Source organism: Gymnoscopelus microlampas (assembly GCF_963454915.1).
Source record: "Gymnoscopelus microlampas genome assembly, chromosome: 4".
Lineage (NCBI taxonomy): Eukaryota > Metazoa > Chordata > Actinopteri > Myctophiformes > Myctophidae > Gymnoscopelus > Gymnoscopelus microlampas.
Genome location: NC_139941.1, coordinates 39,886,741 through 39,910,316, shown reverse-complemented (window position 1 = coordinate 39,910,316; position 23,576 = coordinate 39,886,741). Strand labels below are relative to the sequence as shown.

At 41.7% G+C, this 23,576-nt stretch overlaps 1 protein-coding gene across 2 annotated transcripts in view; it reads right to left on the bottom strand.

Moving 5' to 3' along the window:
* lmx1bb (LIM homeobox transcription factor 1, beta b) overlaps nucleotides 1-23,576 on the bottom strand; it is a gene marked incomplete at both ends in the record, with an annotated part of 78,657 nt that overhangs the window by 5,281 nt on the left and 49,800 nt on the right. For both annotated transcript variants that reach the window (XM_084055264.1, XM_084055265.1), the window contains 4 exons: nucleotides 1,189-1,255; nucleotides 1,690-1,767; nucleotides 3,389-3,564; nucleotides 7,315-7,547. In XM_084055264.1, the coding sequence (XP_083911390.1) occupies nucleotides 1,189-1,255; nucleotides 1,690-1,767; nucleotides 3,389-3,564; nucleotides 7,315-7,547 (554 nt within the window). The remainder of the gene's footprint in view (nucleotides 1-1,188; nucleotides 1,256-1,689; nucleotides 1,768-3,388; nucleotides 3,565-7,314; nucleotides 7,548-23,576) is intronic.

Genomic DNA, 23,576 nt, shown 5'->3' with positions numbered 1-23,576 from the left:
CCCCCTAGGGGTCCCGGACCCCCTGTTGAAGACCCCTGGACTACAGTACAGCACAGACACTCCAAGGTCATAGTATGTTCAATGATTCACACATAATGGTTGGAGAGCATTTGGACGACATTCCTCCCACACTCCTCCCCCAGCTCTCTGCCATGCTTCACCCAAACTATAGCCTCTTGTCTCTTCAACCCCCACCCATTGTTGCCAGGTCTGCTTATTATAAGTTTCCACCAATATTTAATTTGAAAATAGCGGCTCTACAAGCTCACAACACGCCGCTCGTGATGTGACGCGTTGTGAGCTTGTAGATCAGCTATTTTCAAATAGCCGATGTATACAGTAGGTTTAAAGTGCTCATGTGGCCCAGGGGTCGCTTCTTTTGGGCTTGTTCTCCTAGACCTGGTTGCTTGTTTCTCTCACAGAATCTGGCAACACTGCCCCCCACAAATGCAAACGGAATCATACCAGGTCACACATCATGAGCAGAAGAAGCCATTATCATCCAGTAACACCCACTGCTGTTTGTGCTATTTCATTAATATGAATAGACAGAGGCATACAGGTATATGGATCAGAGTATAGAATTATTTAGATAATCCATGAGTTATGTGGACATTTGAAGTAACGTCTTTAAATATTATTTTTGAAAATATACAGTGAAGAGATTCAGCAAAGAAGTAGAGAGGAGGGACGCCTTAAACTGTGGATGTTGTAGGCCTATTCATGCAGTCACATTAACCGGTCAGGTATATACTTGTGATATAAGATATTCATACCTAGGCTTTTAAAAATGTGACTTCTAAAGGGGCGTCACGGCCATTCACGGTGCGTACGACGCGACACCCTCACTCTCACAGATCCGTGATTTCATACCCCCCACTTTTTGAAAAAAAAAAAAAAAAAAATTGATAATAAATCGGTAAAATTAAGCAAAAATAAGAATTAAATAACCTAAGCCTAAAACCGAAATAAAGTAACCAAAACACGATAAAAGAACTTACAAAATCCGCCCCAAAAAATAGCAGATCTACAAGCTCATAGCGCGGCACTCATAAGGGGTATAGTCCACCGAAAGTCCATCCCCCACCTTCTGAGAGCCCGTGACGTCCCTGCTTCTAAAACAGTTACACCTGAGACAAATAAATCAGTGAGATTCTGTGTGTGCTGTACACCGGTTCTGTGTCGTACCTTGACCGAGTCTTTGAGAATTCTGCTGTTCCTGTTGCTGCTGCTGTCTTCTTGCCAACTTCTTCATCTGTAAAGAAGAGGAGTCAAAGTTGTGAGAAACTCCTCAAACTAACATGTGCACTCTTTAATTTAAAAAGGATGCTCCTCGCCTGCTCACCCTTGAATGAACTACATAAACTTGTATCTAAGCGCATTTCGTTGTCAAATATCAAAGGCGCTCGGAGATAATATCAGAAGAGAGGAGGGTGTAGACATTTAAAGGCAAGAGTGAGGTGAATTTCCAACCCGCTGCAGTTTAACTTTACTGATGTGAAAGGAATGCATGTGATAAGTTTAACACAGACACGGTCTGGGGTGATTTATTATTTGGATTATTAATTGCCTTTTCCCGCAAATTCAAGAGGGAACAAAGCTGTTGTGACCTGACTCACATGTCTCTAAATAAAAACAAGGTAATTCATCATTAGGTTGTCCCCTGGTGTTAAAGGCTCTCTCTCTCACCTTAGCTCTCTGGTTTTGGAACCACACCTGCACCACCCGAACACTGAGTCCTGTCTCAGCAGCCAGTGTCTCCCTCACCTGTAAAAAAGGGGGGGAAAAAGACTTCAAACATCACACAACAAAACAAAACTACTCCACAAGCAGCACACGGAAATAGTTTGTGTCCTTTATGTACCTGGCATGTTTCCCAATGGGCACTTTGCCTCTTTTTATTTGCTTTGATTTCAATGAATGTTGAATTAACCCTTTAAGCCCGGGGGGAATGCATCTGTGGGTCATTTTAAGATTTATTTGGGCTATTCAAAAATAGCAGATCTACAAGCTTGTAGCGTGGCACCGAGTGCCGCGCTACGAGCTTGTACATCTGCTATTTTTGAATATTTAACTATTTTTGAAAAATCTTGAACATCATTTTGTGCAATTATTTGAATATATATATTTTAGAACATTTGTAACTCATTTGGAACATTTGCAACTCAAATCTTTGCTTCATGGGGGTCCCTGGAACAACATATTTTGAGATGGGGGGGCCAAATACATATCATTTTGTGGGTCCTTGACATGAAAAGGTTTGAGAACCACTGACATACAAACATACGCTTTTTAAAAAAACTGTTAGGATTTAGAAGACATTTGTAGAATCCCCCAGAAGCAAAGATTTGAGTTAAAATGTTCGCTTAAAAAAAATAATATATATATTGAAAGATTTTTTACAATTTTTCAAAAATAGCAGATCTATAAGCTTGGAGCGCGGCACTCGGTTCCACGCTACGAGCTTGTATATCTGCTATTTTTTGAATAGCCCGAAGAAATTAAAACAAATGACACAGACGCGTTCCCGGTCTTAACGGTTTAATACAGCAGTCCCTTTAGACCTCTTGGTTACTGCCTCTCTTCAAAGCCTTTAGACTGGAGCTGCAGTGCATGTTTTTAGGGCCTGAGCTATGGAAGCAGCTCTCTCCTCTCTCAGAATGTCATTTGGCGCAGGCGGACTGTGTTACAACGTCTACCTCAGTTAACACAGAACAGAATGCTGCTCGCCCACTTCAAAGCCCGGCTCTGAGGTGGGTGGGGGGGGGGGGGGGACTCTTTTTGAATTTGAGAATTTTATTTGTGAAACTACTGTGGGGCCTCGTGGCGTGCATTTTAAATACTCCATGTGTCCTCAAAAGCCTGATGAAAGCCAGGGGAAATAATAGAATTCTTGTATTTAAAAGATAGTGCAGAAAAAAGTACGGCAACGTCAGTGTGTCTTGGTTAAGTAAGTGCCTGACTAAAATGTCTTGTCTTATGTATAATAAGCCTTTGACATGCATGCACTTTGTCTTAAAGTGATAGTTCACCCAAAAAAGGACTTATTTTATATCAATTATCAATTTTTTGACGCATTCCTGAGACAATAATTTGATGACCGGGTGTATTTCCGGTAGGAGACTCAAAGAGAATCCTTTGAGTCTCCTACCGGATACATTAGCATCTTTCTGCCGGTAATCAAATGATTGGCTTGGGAATTCGACAAAAACAAAAAAATCTCGATGAATTCAATGCTTCATGGGGTGCGTAATTGATAGAAAATAACATTTTGGGGGGTGAACTACTCCTTTAATTTATACTTGGTCGCACGACTCTTTTGACAAGTGTCACACCACAAAAATGACATGTTTTCATACTGAAGTATATTATTAGACTTTTGGCTCACCTTTCTGCAGGGTTTGGAGGAGACCTCAAAGGACGCCTTGAAGGCCCTTCTCTGTTGAGTGGTCAGGATGGTGCGAGGCCGCTTAGGCCTCCTGGGATCCTTTGAATCGTCTCCTTTCCCCTGGCCTCCAGCACCTTTCTCTGGCTTGATGTCCAACTCCTCGTCGTCACTTTTCTCTGCAGAGAGAGAATCATTTCTCTGAAACGTCAGTAATGGTTTTGAACCGACTACTCCCTTTTAGCCAGTGACAGTTCTGCTGATAAATAGATATTTTTGTTCTTCGCCATTCCGAGAGATTCAAGACACCACGAGCGCATAATCAAAGGAGACACACGTGTTTTTAATACTTTGTTATCAATTTATTACAGAAAGGAATAGGCCCGGGCAAGCACGATTAGACTTAGGGAAGACCAGCTCTTTATGGGGAGAGCGCAGCGAAATATGTGCATTTGTTATTGAACTGGACAACTGTGTCACTTATTATTAATTGCAGTCAGCTTTGGTTGATTTACACTGAATCAATCTTTGATAAGAAAACCTACGTCCACCGCAACATGAAAAGACGTATGGGATACGCACCCCTCAAGAGACTGCAAGAGAATGTGACTTTTTGCACTTATGCAGAGCTCAAAAATGGTGACCATATCTAGTATGGATTATTAAATTGTTACTGTCAGTAAAAAGGATATTAATGTTTTGGGTGATAATAAAACCTCTTTCATTTTCATGGCTCTCTATCGTACACTACACCTTGCCATTAAAACAAAATTACACTGTGGCTTTATGAGATCTCTGAGATAGATATGTTACTGGAGAAATACTTATGACAGTAGCTGTTCACATTAAAAGCTTAATGTGTTTGCAGTTATTATAAAGTCACCATTCAATCAACCCTGCACAATTTATTGCTTCCAAGGAATGTTCCTCAGATAATCCGGTTCTTTGAACTGTATATTGAATGCAAGTGTCTGGTGACAGACATGAGAACATCTGCATCGTTTAGCTGCTGTCAATGGCAAACAAATGGCTCAATTAATCAGGGATTAAAATTATTGGCAGAGTCAACTTGAAAATAAGCAAGCATTGATGCTGGGTTAAGTGATTTTCAGAAAGAAAAACTTCCTTTTTCTTTAAATTTCATTTTAGGACTACAGTTGACAAAATTCTGCTGAGCATGTTGGGAAATTACCAGTGAGAACCAGTTTTTCCTGGTTATAAATCTACTATACAAACTACTACGTTGCTGTCCGGCAGAAACCAGCTAACTCCATTTTTCCGCTTTTGCATTTTTTCCCCCATAAATCAGTGCTATTGAACACACTTTACGTCTGTGTGTTGATTAAAATAATATCGAACCAATGAAAAGCATTAAAAAGTGCTTCTGACAAAACCATCCAACTCCATTGGATCATCAAACTTTCTGCTAAACCAGCTAAGTCCATCAAAGGGGGGTGGAGTTAGCTGGTTTTGCTAACCCCAGGCTCAGCTCTGGAGGTCCATGCAGCTGTTCTTATCAATGATGAACTAGTCTCGCGTAGCCAGACCCCACAGAAAATGAAAAACAGCGACCTCTGCTTTTCTGATATTCTGTGGAGTCTGGCAGGAGTATAATGTTAGACTAGAGCGCAGGGAAACACCGGTTTCATGTCTGCCTATAGCGCATCACTTCCGGTTGGTGCGACCATGTTTTCATTCCCACTAACAATATTTCTACACGGAACACTAACACCACTTCTCCCAGAGAACATGGATGGTTTTGGTTATAAGCCCACTTGTTTCTATGATGAAAGAGTAATTTAAAATGTGAATATCTTTCCGTGGTTTTGTCCGCTCCGAGGACGCTATTGTTAAATTAGTTTCGGCTAGTTTCGAGGGGGGGAGGGTGGATCATGGTGGATGGACACGTGAATCCCGCCCACTACATTTGATTGGGTAAAGCGCGGCCCACTTCCTGATCTGAAGGCACGCCCACTTGTATCCAATGCGCACTGGTTAGGACGAACCGCTCCGACAGATTCCACCGCAGGTCGGAATCTGTTCTTGAGAGATTAATGATGAACAAACCCTCCTAACTCCACTCTTTTACATTTCCTGAAAAATGAACATTTTGGAGTTAGCTGGTTTCTGCCGGACAGCAGAGATATATAAAATATATAAAGAGAGAGATAAGAGAGATATATAAAAGAATAAAAACTATCCATCGGACAAAAGCAAGGAATTATCCTTGGACATGAGGTCTATGAGAGTGAGAACAAGGCTTCCCAAAAAATCACAACCTGCGTAACTGTTTAACAAAGCCTTAATGACGTAGATGTTCAGTTCTGGTGATTTCTGGAAGATGTACAGTACAGTGTACAGTAAGTGATGGCACGGCGTGTCACGTCATCTGGTTCTGATATGTACTGTACTATATATCTCTAACATCTCACCACCCAAAACCTACATTTCATTGGCGACATGCCGAGGTTAACCTCTAGCTCATGTCAACATTTTCCTCAACCTTTGAATTTTGGAGCCCGTTCACCAACACGTGTGTATGTGTGATACACACACTGACTGGGACGCAACCAACCCAACGAGGAAGCAAAGCAAATATTCCTATAAGTTGACAAAAGTTGACACAGGCACAGATGTATTTGACAAATTCCCTGCTTTTGTGCATGTTTAAATGCGAGCCAGATGGCAGCGAACAGTGGGGTTTGGCGAGACGCCTCAATGTGTGTGTGTGTGTGTGTGTGTGTGTGTGTGTGTGTGTGTGTGTGTGTGTGTGTGGAGGGGCTATAGTCAAGGAACACTAGAGCTGATAAGAGTGGAGGCGCTGCTCGGCTTTCTGCAAGAAAAAGGCCCCCAAATCCCTCTGTCACTCCACCATGATACAGTGATTTAATTCTTTCCAGCACCAAGATACCGCCCACGCCTGCTTGGATAGCCATTAATACAGGGTGGCTTGGCCGTGTCCTGTTCCCACTTCCTACTGTACATCATAAACCGACGCTCCTCGCCCCAAATTAGAAATACTACAAAATTAACCATCAAAAGCCGTCTCAGAAGTCCCACATTTTACTGCCCAGGCCAGCGCTAGCATGGAAGCATGAAGCTTGTACTCCGGTTTAGTTTTCTCTGCATCCAGGAGGGATTATTTTGGGAAAATTCAGACATATCAGCAGGTCGAAGGCTTCCCCAAAGGAAGGCTTTGGCAGCCGGTTCATTGAAATGTGCGAATTCTGTGCAACAAATGTGCCTTGTCAGTTGTCAGTTTTATCGCAAACATAATTATTAAAGGACGACTTCAAACATTTTCAACCTGTCTTCATATAACTGGTCCTCACTAATGTTCATGATAATAATATGTTACCATTTTTGTCTTTTCAGTCTGTGTCTCAGAGGAGGGGCTGTGGACAGTTTAGAAACCCGTCTACCAGTGACATCATCGATGGGGAATCCAAGCTAATAGAAACTACAGGCTTTCTATTCCTGGAAAGTTAGCATCCTATAATGGAAGCCATTGTTCTCAATACAAAAATGAAAAAAATATATATATTGAAATATTGAAGAAAAAAAAAAGCTTCCTAACTATGATGTCACTGGTAGACGGGTTTCTGAAGTGTCCACAGTCCTCCTATGAGACACAGACTGAGTAGAAAAAAATGACACAATTTTATCAGGAGCATTAGTGAGGATCTATTGTATGTAGATTATATGAAAATGGGAAGTCGTCCTTTAAGGACAGGCAGCAGTGGGTGCTGCGGTACTAACGGAGAGGATAGATTCAGGACACAGAGACATGATGGAAGACTTCTAGGATGGCTAACACCACCGCGGTATGGTCTAATACACCATACAGAGTACAACACCCGGGTGCCATTTTACGATGGCACCCGAGTGTTGTTCTCGGGCCGGTGTGATAAGGGTGCAGAGCAACCCACCTGAGTCTGAGTCATCCGGACTCACGGAGCTGAGCAAGTCCTTCTCCCTCTCGTAGTCGATCTTGCACAGCAGCTGACCCTCCTTCAGGACAAACTCGTCGCCTTTCCTCAGCTGGCGGTCGCACACGCAGCAGCAAAAGCAGTTGAGGTGATAGACGCACTCCAGAGCGCGCATCACAAACTCTGTGGGGGCGATCTTCTCCAGGCAGCCACTGCACTTGGTAGCAAACAACCTGAAAGTGACAAAAAAGACAACGTTATGGTAAAGATAAGATGAAAGCAAGAACATGTGTCAAATCATATTAATACAATGATTACATACAGCGGTGGTTTTCGACCGTTTTCATGCCAAGGACCCCTAAACTGATATACATTTGGCCGCGGACCGCCATCTGAAAAAATGTTATGCCAGGGGCCCTCAGAATCAAAGATTTGAGTTAAAAATGTTCGCTTTGAAAATATATATATATTCAAAGATGTGCACACATTTTCAAAAATAGCAGATCTACAAGCTTGTATATCTGCTATTTTTGAATAGCTAAAGCTAAGTAGTTAAAATGATTGTGATGCTATGTTAACTAATTTCACTGGGGACCCCCTGGTGCCCCCCCAAGGACCCCTGGGGGTCCCCGGGTGGACTCGGTATAGGAATCAAACCCAAAGTCGAGACATTTCATTGTCAGGAGTGCCAGCAGTACTGTAATGTTCAGCATTTGATGAATACAACTTTAAACTGAAAACCCTGACCCTCGCAATGTTTTCGGCTCTACAGATTAGGCTTTGGCAAAAATCAAATATGAAACCTTTTTTTTTTTGTCATATCGTGTTGTAAATGTGTGCTGGGTAAGGTTTGTGCCGTTGTGTAGTAGAGTTTGCTTGATGTTTCCATCAAGTGGTTTTGATTAAAGTGTGTGGAGGCAGCAGGGTGACCAGATGATCCTGTGGGCAGCCATGGAAGTGATCCCTTTGACAGCAGCTCATCTGTTAAAGTGCCTAGGTGGACTCAGGCCCACATCATCCCTCCTGAGTTCACTCATGGGCACCCACTCTCTCTGTCACAAATCCAGGAGACTGGATCACTTGGTCGGGCGCGATCAGATGATCCTGATTAACCAAGTTTCAACCCCTATGGCATCCCTATGTTAGGCATGTCATTATAGGCTAAATAAATACATAAACAAACACTTTAACATACATTTAAATAATTGAACCCATTAAGGCCTAAGTCCGATTCTTAAAATGTTTTCTAAATCCTAACAGTTTTTTGAAAATAATTTTAAAAATATTTTTTCACGATTTTTCAAAAATAGTAGATGTACAAGCTCATAGCGCGGCACTCGGTGCCGCGCTATGAGCTTGTATATCTGCTATTTTTGAATAGCCAAAGGTATCTAAAATGACACAGGTGCGTTCTCGGTCTTAATGGGTTAAATAGCAGATCTACAAGTGTCACGAAGTGATGCTTTGTGAGCCTGTAGATCGACTATTTGTGCTATTCACCGTACAGCGAAAATACTATAAATAGAGTCTTGATTGCCATATCCACTGAACATTTTCTTATATCCATGCTATTATATACCCATCAGATATATGTGAGTGCCGATGATGATTCATAGCGTACTACTGTACCAGGGTGCCTCATGGTCAGTTCATATTTCATCTTAGAAGTCTAATATTATGCCACCGTTCTACTATACACCGCCGTGCCGCTCGCTGCCTCTATCACCATTTCCCAGACAACACCTCTATCTTCTTTTATATCCTTTCAGGAAGATGTTTGTATTGTTTTATTGGTGAGTGAGAGACATTTAATTCATTCCCCCCTTGTTTTGAAGAAACCACATTAACCCATAAAGACCGGGGAAGCATCTGACTGTGCCCTATTTCTTTGGGCTATTCAAAAATAGCAGATATACAAGCTCATAGCGCGGCACCGAGTGCCGCGCTATGAGCTTGTAGATCTGCTATTTTTGAAAAATAATGAAAAGTTGTGCAAATACTTGATTTTTTGTCTTTTTTTTTGGCGGACATTTGTAACTCAAATATTTGCTTCTGGGGGGTTCCTGGAACTAAATATTTTACAAATGTTCGCTTAAAAAAATATATAATCCAATATTTTGCCACAAATTTTCACGATTTTTCAAAAAATAGCAGATCTACAAGCTACAAGCTTGTATATCTGCTATTTTTGGATAGCCCAAATAAAATCTATAAAATGACACACAGATGCGTTCCCCGGTCTTAACGGGTTAAATGGAGCAGGAAGGCAGAGAGTGTGGTTGATCTTGTCCAGCCGTAAAGCTGGATTTATTAGTGGCCCCTTTGTTTGCCCTGGTCTGGAAGACAGCTGGCAACCGCCTATCTATTTGTGGTGAACGTCTATTTCATTGTGCAAGAGCAGGGGAGAGGCAGAGAGAGAGAGAGAGCGAGAGAGAGAGAGCGGCAATTGACATCATCTGCTGGTGGTTCGGGAGGGACAGGGATGAGCGATAGTGATGAATATAATGTGTAAATATGAGTGGAGAGAAAACCAAAGGATGGTTTTGTTATGGTAATATCATTGTAGGTGCTGATTGAGTACTGATAGGGAGTGGGTGTCTCTCTCTCTGTCTCTCTCTCTGTGTGTGTGTGTGTGTGTGTGTGTGTGTGTGTGTGGGGGTGCGTGTGTGTACGCACGCGTGTGAGTGTGCGCACGTGTGTGTGTGTGTGTGTGTGTGTGTGTGCGTGTGTGTGTGTGAGCGTGCATGCACATGTTTGTGTGTGTGTCTATATATATGCATACACCCACACCACACATGCATGTGTGTGTATGTGTATGTGGCACAAGGCTCGGTACAGCAGCTGTATGCATTTTGGAAACAAGATAGTGTGGGGCTGGTTGGTTGCTGTCTGCAGAGCTTTGTAAAAGCATTGCTGTGCTACTGCCCATCAGACCATTATCAACAAAGCGATGGTACAAGTCCAATGTCAATGTTGAATTTCACATGCAATCTTAATTACATCATAATGATTGATAGGTCGTTTTACTCTTCGCTCGATAATCGTTGTTCCCTATAATCAAAGAATCACATCTAATAACTGACTGAAAATTAAGGCAGTCGTGATCCTTCTCGCTTTTTATCTTTTTAACAGTCACACACAACAGGAAAACAACAGAGATATCAAAACTGGCACTTGCAGGGTTCATGAAATCCTTTAATCTTCCATTTATTACAATAAGTTAAGAAGATTATTATTCAACTATGGAAAAACCTCATGGATAATCCCTTGAAAAAGAAATTTTGGCATGTTTCTCAAACAAGCTGAGTTCTTGTTTAAGTGACCTGCCAACCTGGATTTGTCTTCTAAACAAGTGGCCAATTCTAGTCATCGCCAAGGGAAAAAAATATTTGCAAATGCGAATTAATAACATTTTAGGAGAAAATAAATAAATCTTACATCAGCTCATACATCTAAAGACAAACGGAAGACTCACAACGCAAAATTGTCTTAGATTTTTCAACAGGATTAGCATGTTGCATGCTGCGATTTTGGGAAAAAAAGGGGTGATGAATCTGTCAAGACTAGTTCCCATCTCTAACTCTAATGTTTAGCTAATGATTGGGAGGCTTAGCCCTAAGAACGAGGGTAGAAAGGCTGAGGAAATGACTTGTTAGCACGGTTTTGATATGTCCAAGCTCCTGCATTCACCTTCGACAACCGCTCTCTCTCAAACCTTCTCATCCAGATGAAAACATTCTCATTCAGCCTCGCTTCCCCTTTCTTCCCTTTTTCCCTCACCGACTCTAATCTTGTAAGCCATTATTTTTCTATTTCCCCTCTCTGTCACTTTGCATTATTTTTGCTGCTGTAATTCCTATTCGTGCCTTCTGGAATCTTCCTGTCCTGGCTTTGTCCTCCGGCCTAATCCGGACTTTCTCGCCTGTTTTCAGTCCCCGGTCCCCATTCTCAGCGGGGTTCAGATGGAATAGCCACGCATGACGCCCCTTCTATGGCAACCACACCTCCACAGGAAGGCAACGGCGACTTTTCGGATGGGCAGAGAGGGCCTTTGAGAAGCTGGCAGCGGCAGCAAATCCTTCTCTAAGGAACAAGGAGAATTAGCAGGGAGCAGTGGACTAGGGGTTTAACCCTACCCCTCTCCCTTTGAAAAGGCGCAGTCAGTCCCACTCCCGCGGCTCGGCCACAATCAAACAGAGGAGGAGCAGGGGAGGTGGCAGTGGGGAGAGGAGAACACAACTCCCCTGAATGACACAAGCAGTGGATTGTGGAGGAGCCCTAATCCCACTTTAATACCTTTCCAAGTTCGGCTGCTAAAGAATGCTCTTTAAAACAACACCGCTGTGTGAGCAGTGAAGCGCTGACCAGGGGGAGGCACGCCATTCAACCTCCCTAACATTACCTGATTAGTGGACTGAGGCCCAGGCCTGAGCCCAGGCATGCCAACAACGGACAGGGGAGAAGGTGTAAATGGTCATTTTATATATATATATATATACTTTATGTGTTAACCCTTTAAGACCGGGAACGCATCTGTGTGTCATTTTTAGATTTTGTTGGGCTATTCAAAAATAGCAAATATACGAGCTTGTAGATCTATTTTTGAAAAATCATGAAAAGTTGTGCAAATATTCGATTTTTTTTTATTTTTTTGGCAGATATTTGTAACTCAAATCTTGGCTTCTGGGGGTTCCTGGAACTAAATATTTTAAACATTTTCGCTTTAAAAAAAATAGCAGATCTACAAGCTCATAGCGCGGCACTCGGTGCCGCGCTATGAGCTTGTATATCCGCTATTTTTGAATAGCCAAAGAAATCTAAAAATGACACACAGATGCGTTCCCGGTCTTAATGGGTTAATAAACACAACATGGTCTCTCCCTCAACTCAAGGGATATAACGTTAACATCACACACACACTCTGCAGGTATAGCAGACACACAGAAGGTTATACGACAGTATATATCTTTAGATGACATGACAAATTGTTGTGTAAACTCTTTGTGTAAAGACCCACAGGGACATTACGGCTCAGATGAAGGGGGTTGCAGTCGGTGTGACTGGGGGATCTGATTTAACGTGATACAGGTGACCAGCGTCTGCCCTTCCTCCGCTGTTTAATCCCGGTGACCCGTCAAATGAAGGCTTGTATCGACTTCAAAATCCACTTTCTCAAGCCTTCGCCGTCTGGGTAACACGACTCCCAGCGACGCAGGAGAGGGTCAACATTGGCATGATCAGCACCTCCTCCTCTCTCTCTCTCTCTCTGTTTATAAAGGACAGGGGAGAGTTTAGGAGCGAGGAGGGGAGCTGACAAAGAGGGACCACCAGTCCAGCATGAAAAACCCCAACGTCCCTGCGCCTCCTCGCTTTTTTCTCCTCCCACACCTGAGAGCTGCACGGATCGAGCGACGAGAGAGAGGCCCTCCTGTGTGGATCAATGCCCTGCATCTCAAGCAGAGAGGTGTCAATATTTATCCAGGCCCTCCCTGGGACCGGGGACTCTCTCTCATAAATAATAAAAGAGCTCATCTCAGCACATACCTACCTTTCTCCCACAGGAATCATTATGTTCCTTTGCCTTTAATCCAACAACGTCCACGTAATCCCTCATCAGTTCCCTCCATGGGTTCTTTAGCACTTGTCTCTCTCTCTCTGTCGTCTATAGCGCTCTCATTTACACCTTGCGTTCACACTGCTGAATGCTGCCTCGCAATGCTATACAAGCCCTTACATTATTGGCCATGCAGAATAACAGATTAAATAAAAATACAAATAAATAATATAATATTCAGAAACAAAGCATTAACCCATTAAGACCTGGAACGCATCTGTGTCATCTTTTGATTTGAGCTAAAAAAGCATTATTTTACACTTTGGCTATTCAAAAATAGCAGATCTACAAGCTCATAGCGCGGCACCGAGTGCCGCGCTACGACCTTGTAGATCTGCTATTTTTGAAACATTTTGAAAATGTGTGCAAATCTTTGAATATATTTTTTATATGTTTTTATATTTTTAACTCAAATCTTTGCTTCTGGGGGTCCCTGGAACCTCATACAAACTCCAACTGAGCCAAGTGCAGCCGAGAGAGCTGTCTCTCTCTGTCTCTGTCTCTCTCTCTCCCCCTCTAGGCCATTGCTCTCTCTCTCTCACTCTCTCTCTCCTCTCCTTCCAAAGGCACTTTGGAGAAGTATGCACTTTCTCTTTGAACAGATTATAGGCAACTTAAAGTGTGACAACATCTTAAGCTTCTCGCCACATGTTGCCAATGATTTCCCTCTACAGACATTACATTTAATGCTTCTGCCACAGTGATAAGGATCAGGAAAAAAGGCCGGGGCGGGATATACTAAGAAGCTCTCCAAAAAGAGTGAGAACAAGCGCCAGGGCGAGAGAAAGTAAGAGAATAGAAATGGGGGGAGGGAGGGGGCTTGGAGGGGGGGGAGAGGAGCTTGATAATCATGCTACATTTAGCAACACATGCTTTGGGTCTCTCACCTGCTCCACCGTGTTCCTATTGAACAATCCTTCTGAGAAATACCACAACAATTTAGGAAAGAATGGCCAGGGCTATTATGTCACCGCATCCCTTCAAAAGACAGACGGGGATTGAGGATTAAGCCCGGGGAACAGCTGTAAGCCATTTACTTTGAAGATGGGCTCTACTGTTGAGGCAGGAAACCTGTGGCCGTGCCAATCACACCGAGGTGAGGGATGAGGTGTACACAGGCAGGTTGCCTGTTTGGCTTCTGGACGTCACAAACAGGCCCTCTGCGTGGAGGTATTTTCCTCCACTGCTATAGCCAGCTCCCCCATCTCATGACATGCCCTTTTAACCCCTTTAATCTGAGAACGCATCTCTGTCATTTTAGATTTTTTTGCTATAACCATTATTTTATACTATGACTATTCAAAAATAGCAGATCTACAAGCTCATATGAGCTTGTATTTGTGCAAATCTTTGTATATATATAGATTTTTTTTAAAAGCGAACTTGTTACTCAAATCTTTGCTTCTGGGGGGTCCCTAGAAATAAATATTTTGAGATGGGGGTCACCATCTCAAAATTTTTGCACCGTCACAGAGGATGGCCCCTACTGATATTGGTGACCCAACGGCCTTTCCTATAGAGTCAATCGAACGTGCAGATTGCCATGAAAGTTGCTGAGCACATTCATGCTCCCCTGAGGATGGTTTATGGTGACCCCACAGTCTAGCGCCATTCATAGGCCAAACATTTCATTTTCACACAACATATCGCTAAGTTAAATAGGAAGATTGCAGGAAATAGTTTTGGTAACCCCATGGCCTTTTTTTCTAGGGCAGTGGTTCTCCACATTTTCTAAGATCAGGGCCCACTTGAAAATCTTGAAAGTGTTCGTGGCCCTATGAAAAATACCTGTTTGCAGACCTCCCCTACATCAATCATATTCTTTTCCTCTAAAGGTCAATGGACCTTTTCATTTTAAAGGTCACGTATAGTGCCTGTCATCTAAAGACCAAGGAGGCAGCAGAGGTCTTGAAGTGGCCAGATTAGTGCTTCTCAAACTTTTTCATGTCAAGGACCCCCAAAATGATATGTATTTGGCTGCAGACCCCCCATCTAAAAAAAAAAATTCTGCCAGGGATTTACAAAAAAAAATAGCAGATCTACAAGCTCATAGCGCGGCAATCGGTGCCACGATATGAGCTTGTATATCTGCTATTTTTGAATAGCCATAGTGTAAAATATGGTTAAAGTGACCACCAAGGAACCAATGATCTAAAGACCTAGGAGGCAGCTTGAAGAGGTCTTGAAGTGGCCAGATTAGGGATAGGCTACCATCTAACAGACGCTCCTTAGCCACTTAAGCCCTACGTATGTACTCTGACATATGATGACGGATAGCAAAAGTCTACAAGCCGATCTACAAGCTCACAACGCGAAGCATTGGGCTTGTAGATCTGCTATTGTCATTATTTTTAGATTTTTTCTTTTTTTCAATATCTTGAAAACCTTTGAAAATGTTCACCTATAATGACATGCCCAGAAAAGGTTTAAAGTAGTTGGCTCACATCAGAACCCATACCGCATGTGTATCATGATTTGAGCAACGAGTGCGAAAGCCGCACTATGGATACAAGTTAAATAGGAAAACATTTGATGCCCAGATGTTTCACGGCGCACAGATGAATGAAGGAGGCAAACCTTTTCAACTTCATCTCAAACATTTTGAAAATTACTTTGTTATGTATGGCTGGAGTTGTCCGTTTGATACGGCAGACACCGCTCTCTGACCACACTGTTCTAAACATAGCACCCTGAAATTAGCCGATCCCCCCTTAGGCTAATTGTTTGCAGAGGCATGGCAGAAGAAGGTAAAAGCAGACACAGTAACATGGCAATAGAAAGGGATTAGTGTAATGTGATGGAGTGTCTGCATAACTTAACACAAGCAGGCTAAATATATTTATGACTTATTAACCAAACCTTTTACTTCAAGGATGTACATGGATATTTAACCCATTAAGACCTGAGGCCGTTTCTACAAAATGTCTTCTGAACAGTTTTTTTTAATTTAAAAAACCTATGTTTCTATAGCAGTGTTTCTCAAACTTTTTCATGTCAAGGACCCCCAACATTATACGTATTTGCCCGCGGACCCCCCATCTCAAAATATTTTGTTCCAGGGACCCCCAGAAGCAAAGATTTGAGTTACGAATGTTCGCTTTAAAAATATATATATTCAAAGATTTTCAAAAATAGCAGATCTACAAGCTCGTAGCGCGGCACTCGGTGCCGTGCTACGAGCTTGTATATCTGCTATTTTTGAATAGCCAAAGAAATCTAAAAATGACACACGGATGCGTTCCCGGTCTTAATGTCTTAAACAACCGTTCTTAAGCAGATCACTTGGAATACCGTGAGCTGGATCGTGTACAACAGCACAGCGCAAACACAGTGATAGCGATGATGATACCATAACACTTAAATGATCTCAGTAACCCGATCCATTTTCATGGTATCAGCGTTTCTCTTTTGGAGCACATAGATTCATGGAAAGTAATGAAGCCAAATAAAAAGTGCCATGCCTTTCCCCCTCGTCCCCAGGGCCAGCTCCAGTCAGCTCTAAAAGCTGCTTAATCACCATCCCGTGCTTTACTACATTAGCATAATAATGGCCTTTAAATTGAGGCTCTTTGTTTTTTAATTAAACTCCCAGCAGGTAAAAGTAAAACACATTAAAGGGAGATGTGTACAACACTAATGGCCCAAAGGTGCCTTCTTCATCACGGAGCCTCGCCTGGCCATGGGGCTCCTAGCATGAGCATGTGCTGCTCCCTGATGCTGGAAGAACAGCACACTGCATGGCTGGGCTACTGGCAGCCTGGGAGTTCACTAGGGAGAAATGAGACAATCTGATTGCACTTGGCATGGCAAACGGCGAGATAATAGCTGAGACGTGTTAGCGTGGCTACACACACCTGCCCTACATTACACAAGTGAACACACAGAGTATAGCGTTTTGCAGTGGTGGAAAAAGAGTACTAAAATTCTTTGCTTAAGTACAAGTATCAATACTGCAATGTAGAAGTATTCTGTTACAGGTAAAAGTCCGGAATTAAAAATTGACTTGAGTGAAAGGGCAAAAGTATTGGCATCAAAATGTACTTAAAGTACCAAAAGTAAAAGTGCTAAAATGTTTGAAAATAGCAGATCTACAAGCTCACAACGCGTCGCATCGCGACGCGTTGTGAGCTTGTAGATCGGCTATTTTCAAATAGCCTGTGTATGAAATAGGGCTGAAGTGGTTAATGTTTGTTTCATAATATCATAAATTGTATCTGAAAAGTAACTAGTAAACTAAAGTTTTCAAATAATTGTAGTGGAGTAAAAGTGCAATATTTGCCTCTGAGATGTAGTGGAGTAGAAGTAAAAGTATTGGAAATTGGAAATACTCAAGTAAAGTAGAAATACCTCAACACTTTACTTAAGTACAGTACTTCAGTACTACTCCACCACTGAGCGTTTGTAGGAACCAGAACAATATTTTGCACGTGGAGAGAGAAAAAAAAAAAGAGATGCGGCTTACAGTTAGCTGTATAGTCACCCCGCTGAGCTGTAGTGTTTCTAGTATCAACTAACCCACACATACCCTTTTGTAAAATAAATATGGCCACTTTATTTCTATGGCAGCATGAGCTCCTATGTGCTGGAATGCACAGCCCCTCGGAGAAGCCCCCCTGGCCACATAGAAACCCAGTTATAGCTCCGTATAACACTGGACCGCACGACTTCTGCACAGAAGTGCCCGAACCGTAGGTCGTTATTCAAAATGATCACGATCAAAAGGAAGTGCATTTTATTAGATTATATTAGTCGACCTGTGATAAGGATAATCACGTACAGTCATCGTGTACATCAACGTGTATCATAACAGCTGCCATATAAATCACATTTATAATGGTAAGATATGCAAATGTTGAACAGTGTTTGACCGGTTTACAGTGTACTGGAGATTCTAGAAAATCTGACGTTTGGTTCATGGGTTGGTCTACTTAAAAAGCATTGAGGTCATGTGGTTCTAAGTAGGCCTACTAGAGGTTTGATATGATTATAGCAAGGTACAGTGCAGACAGCAGCAGGGTTTAGGCAAATATACTGCTGTACTGTCTGCTTGTATGTATTTTGTTGCGATGTTGTTTGTCTCAGACCAGGGACCACAATGGAAATAAGTCGCACGACTTTCTTGTGTTTGTATCCTTGACGTTTCTCCGATGAACATGATGTAACATGTGTTTGTCCTGTACTGTATAACGTCTAATAAAATCTAATCAATATGCTTCAGCAAAAAAAGTGTTACAGAAAGGAGTCCGCTCTACAAAATAACGTCATTTTTGTCTGTTTCTCAGAAGCATAAATTAGTCTTTCAGCATATTACTGCTTCTACTTCACATAAATGTCATCTTTTTTTCTTCTGTGCCAAAAGCAACAGCGATATGCAGAGTATTGTCTTGCAGTATCAAGTGATCCGGCGCCTCCGGTTCACATACAGCTACTAATGACTCATGAGTGTTACCCATGAAAACAGGAGGCTTTCCTTTTGCATGTTATGGAAAGCATTCAACTCTGTGCTGCCACACAGCTAGAACAAAGCTTGTGTTGAGCAGTGAAAAGACAGTGTAGTGGGCAGCAGAGGAGGCTAAGTACACATCTAAACAGAAGAGTAAGCAGCCAGGCACACATGCCATGTTTGTACAGCTGGTGTTCTGGAGTATTTAAAATGAACGCAACATCAACATTTTTGGTTCAATATTTAGAGCTGCAAACAAACAAATGCGGTGCCACCACTTACAGCAACAGCACGAGTGAGAAATATAATGACAATTAACTGTTATATGGTTTTTCCTTTTTACATTTCTCTGCATATCTTTACCTGTTCTCTCTCAAAGCGGCTAAAGTTGATCCTTAAGCAAATAAATTAGGAGCCCTGTGAATTACAAGGCTGTTATAAAGCGCTTTGCTCTGCCTCTTGTCACTACCAAAGCCCCCAAGTAACCGAAGCTGTTTGTAAAAACCCATCTCTCCAGCCACCCTGCTGGAGATGTGACATCTTTACAACACGCTGCTCTCTAAAAAGCAAGCAGTCAAAAAAGCAGTCGGAGAGGCCTGGATAGCTCCCATTTAACCCACTAAGACCGGGAACGCATCTGTGTCACTTTAAGATTTATTTGGGCTATTATTAAAAAAATTGCAGATCTACAAGCTCATAGCGTGGCACCGAGTGCCACGCTATGAGATATTTTTGAAAAATAAATGTGTGCAAATCTTTGAATATATATATATATATATATATATATATATATATATATATATATATATATATATATATATATATATATATATATATATATGTTTTTTTAAAGCGAACATTTTAAACTCAAATCTTTGCTTCTGGGGGCCCCTGGAACAACATATTTTGAGATGGGGCTCTGCGGCCATCATTTTGGGGGTCCTTGACATGAAAAAAGTTTGAGAACCACTGATATTATAGCAACATAAGTCTTTTCAAAAACCTGTTAGGATTTAGAAGACATTTGTGGAATCCCCCAGAAGCAAAGATTTGAGTTAAAATGTTTGCTTTAAAAATATATATATATATATATATTCAAAGATTTGCATAAAGATTTTTCAAAAATAGCAGATCTACAATCTCATAGCGCGGCACTCGGTGCCGCGCTATGAGCTTGTATATCTGCTATTTTTGAATAGCCCAAAGAAATCTTAAAAAATGACACCGATGCTGCGTTCCCTTCCCGGGTCTCAGTGGGTTAAACCCACTGTAAATTCCTCTGCACCCATTTTATATTTTTAATAACTCTATCGCCAGGACTCTCTTTGTCTGCCCCTTCCAAGCTAATCTATGTGAGGTGGTGCAGAGCCCCCCATTAAGGGCTTGGCCCGCTTCAACGAGTCATCCTGGCTGACTGGCTTCTTCTGAAGGGGAACTTGCAGAAAGGAAAGACGGAGATGGCTGTACAATGGTTCTAATGGCTATCACATGTTATATTGCTATGGCTGCCTATAACCGACCACAATACAGTAAGGTTTTTTTTCCTTCATGAAAGTGGGGCCTGGCCTTTCTGAGGTATATACTAGATGGGGGGGGGGGGGGAGATCAACCGCTGTGTGTTTGCTATATCACTATATAGACCACAGTGCTTACATCACCATCAGAGAAAGCAAGCAACCACAGGTCTGGTGTCTAAATCAATTCAATAACAAACTATGCTAGTGTAATACAAAAATAAAATGTTGATTTGCAATTAACCACTAGGGGTGTCCTTATTTTGGGCATATAATAGGCGAACATTAACTCATTCAGTGCCACATGACGTCTAAGACGTCACGTGGCCTGACGCCCCGTGCGCCACATGACGTCTAAGACGTCATGAAAAAAAAAAACATGAAAAACATGTTCAGAACCCAAGATATGATGATTTGAAGATTTGCTGCTCCATTCACTCTTTGTTTAAATTCTTACTTAAAATCTGTATCTGTATCTCGGCTCCTAAGCACTTTTTCTTTACATTGAATTTTGGCTGTGGCACTCAGAGCCAAAATTCCATAAATAAGCTGGGCACTGAATGAGTTAAGAATTTTCAAATATTTTCCAGAATTCTTAAAAAATATCAGATTTACAAGCTCATAACGTGCCGTGATGCGTTGTGAGCTTGTAGATTGGTTATTAAAAAAAAAAAACATTTTGAACATTTTAAGAAATTGGGGCTTAAATGGTCAAATCAACTGATGTCTCTATACATCAAGATGCCTCCCTTAAACTTTCTTTTCCATATTTCCATATCTTCCAATGTCATGAAATGGTTAAAAAGCAACATTTGGATTGGAGGGAGAATTCAGCTATAATTACTATTGACCCTCAGGTTTCTGGGGGTCTAAGACATAAAACAAACAGTAATATGAGGTGTTTTAAAGCACAAGTCTGCAAATATGCAAAGACAGGGTCTGGTGGAGAGACATCGCGCTTTGGCTTCTTTTCTCAGCAGCCTAATCTGTGGGCCTACACAATATTAAGACGGCTTTGGAGCCACTTGTGACCCAGCTGTGCACTAATGAAAAATTCCACAGCTCCGTGCAGAGGCCAATGGAGCCTGACCCCTCTCCACCCTAGAACCGAGCAAGTGTCCATCTTGAAGAGTTTACCAAGGGCTGAAAGATACTGGCTTAACCCATTGAGACCGGGAACGCAAACGTCCGTGTGTCATTTTAAGATTTATTTTTGGCTATTCAAAAATAGCAGATATACAAGCTCGTAGCGCGGCACCGAGTGCCGCGCTACGAGCTTGTAGATCTGCTATTTTTTTTTAAATCGTGAAAATGTGTGCAAATCTTTCAATATATATATTATTTTAAAGTGAACATTTGCAACTCAAATCTTTGCTTCTGGGGGATTCTACAAATGTCTTCTAAAGCCTAACAGTTTTTTGATAAAACGTATGTTGCTATAATGTCAAGGACCCCCAAAATGATATGTATTTGACCGCGGACCCCCATCTCAAAAAATATTTTGTTCCAGGGACCCCCTGAAGCAAAGATTTGAGTTACAAATGTTCCCTTTATAAAAATATATATATTCAAATATTTGCACACATTTTCACGATTTTTCTAAAAATAGCAGATCTACAAGCTCATAGCGCGGCACTCGGTGCCGCGCTATGAGCTTGTATATCTTATATTTTTGAATAGCCAAAGAAATCTAAAAATGACACACAGATGCGTTCCCGGTCTAAATGGGTTAATAGGTAGTGAAGGAGAAAAGAGAGACAATCTGGGGGAAAAAAGCCTCCCTCCCTCCCCTCTCCATCTCCCCATCTTTAGTATATTGCCACGAAGTAGAGTGTTTGCCCAAGTATTAATGGGCAGAGATGATCTGGAGATCATTGTGATGGTGGCTATAGCCGTATGAGAGAGGCTCTGTTTACTTAACAGAGAACCAGCTCTAAGCCCAAAATGAGTTTGAGGGGAACAGAATGCAAGGCAACTGGGGACCTGCTTTGCCAGAACCCCTGATTGTCTTTTAGTAGCATGGTCCCCTCTTAACTCGGACTATAGGCTCATGTATGGACCGTCACTGGTGATATTAAAGTGTGCACATCGGTTCTGGAAAACCGTACCCAGTGCCCATAATTTTATACTTTGCATGTAATTGTGGCACAAGCTGGTTCTGGAGAACCGCTGATCCGACCAACTTCACATACGACACACGCTGACTCCTTTTGTCAGCAATACATATACCAAATATGGAGGCGATTGGTTGGACGGTTCTTGAGATATTTATAGATATTTTATCTGCTTCAAATCTTGTGCGTATAAAGGTTCTATTAATGCACGTTATGTATATAAAATACTGCATACTGTATGATGACATTGAATTTAGAGAAAAGAAAGTAATATTTGACGCACGTAGTGCATGGATAGTGGTTACAATGGTTTTCTTCTTCGATGAGGACATCACCTCCCATTATTGTCCTCTTCTCTCCTTAAAGGAGTAGTTCACCCAAAAAAAGACTTATTTCCTATCAATTGCACACCCCATGAAGCCTTGAATTGTCGCATTCCTGAGGCAATAATTTGATGACCTGGCGGACTCAGGAATGAGACAAAATCTCCAAGGCTTCATGGGGTGTGTACATTTTTGGGTGAATTACTTTTAAAGATATTTTTATTTAGAGAAACATCAAAATGTCAAGTTTTCAGTTTTTTTCACAAAAAACAAAAGACAAGACAACAACAAAAGAAAAACATTAAAAAACAACAACCCACCCACCCCCCTAGGTACAGTACAAGTTCCATCTATATATTTGCATTAAAAACATAATACAGTATCCCATTTAGTTACACGGACACAATGATGGTAATAAAGATATAAAAGAACCCCATATTTTCTCATATATTGCAGGTTTCCTCCTTACATTGTATAAAATCTTTTCAGCAGTACAATAGGAAGTCAATTGGTTCAACCAATGTCTCTCCCTTTAATGCTCTTTGATAATACGGCAGGTCCTTCACATCAATAAGGTGAGAGCTGAGATGATGTCTTCTACAGCGCTGGTTCTCAAACCTTTTAATTTCAAGGACCCCTCAGTTTAGTATGCATTAAGCCACGGACCCCCAGAACAACAGGTCTAACTGTGGGCCCTTCATGATAGCAATATGACCCCCAAAACTGTTCTCCCCTTTACTTTCACTTAACCCATTCAAACGGGGAACGCATCTGTGTAACCACTTAAACCATTACTTTATACTTTGGCTATTCAAAAATAGCAGATATACAAGCTCATAGCCTTGCTACTAGACCGAGTGCCACACTACAAGCTTGTAGATCTGCTATTTTTGAAAAAACTTGAAAATGTGTGCAAATCTATGAATATATATATTTTTAAGGGAATATTTTTGACACAAATCTTTGCTTCTGGGGGTCCCTGGAACAAAACCTTTTCAGACGGGGGTCCGACCCTCAGTTTAGTATGCATTAGGCCACGGACCCCCACAACTCCAAGCATTTACATATGTAACCAAATAGACCCACTGGTCCATTTGGTTCAATTTGTACACTCATGGAGTAACAGACCAGTAAGGGTCCATTTGGTTCATAACTATGAATAATTTGAGCTGAGAACTCCTGGGGGTCCCGGTACCATACTTTGAGAACCACTGCTCACATGATACACATTTTGGTACTCACTCTGAAAGTCAG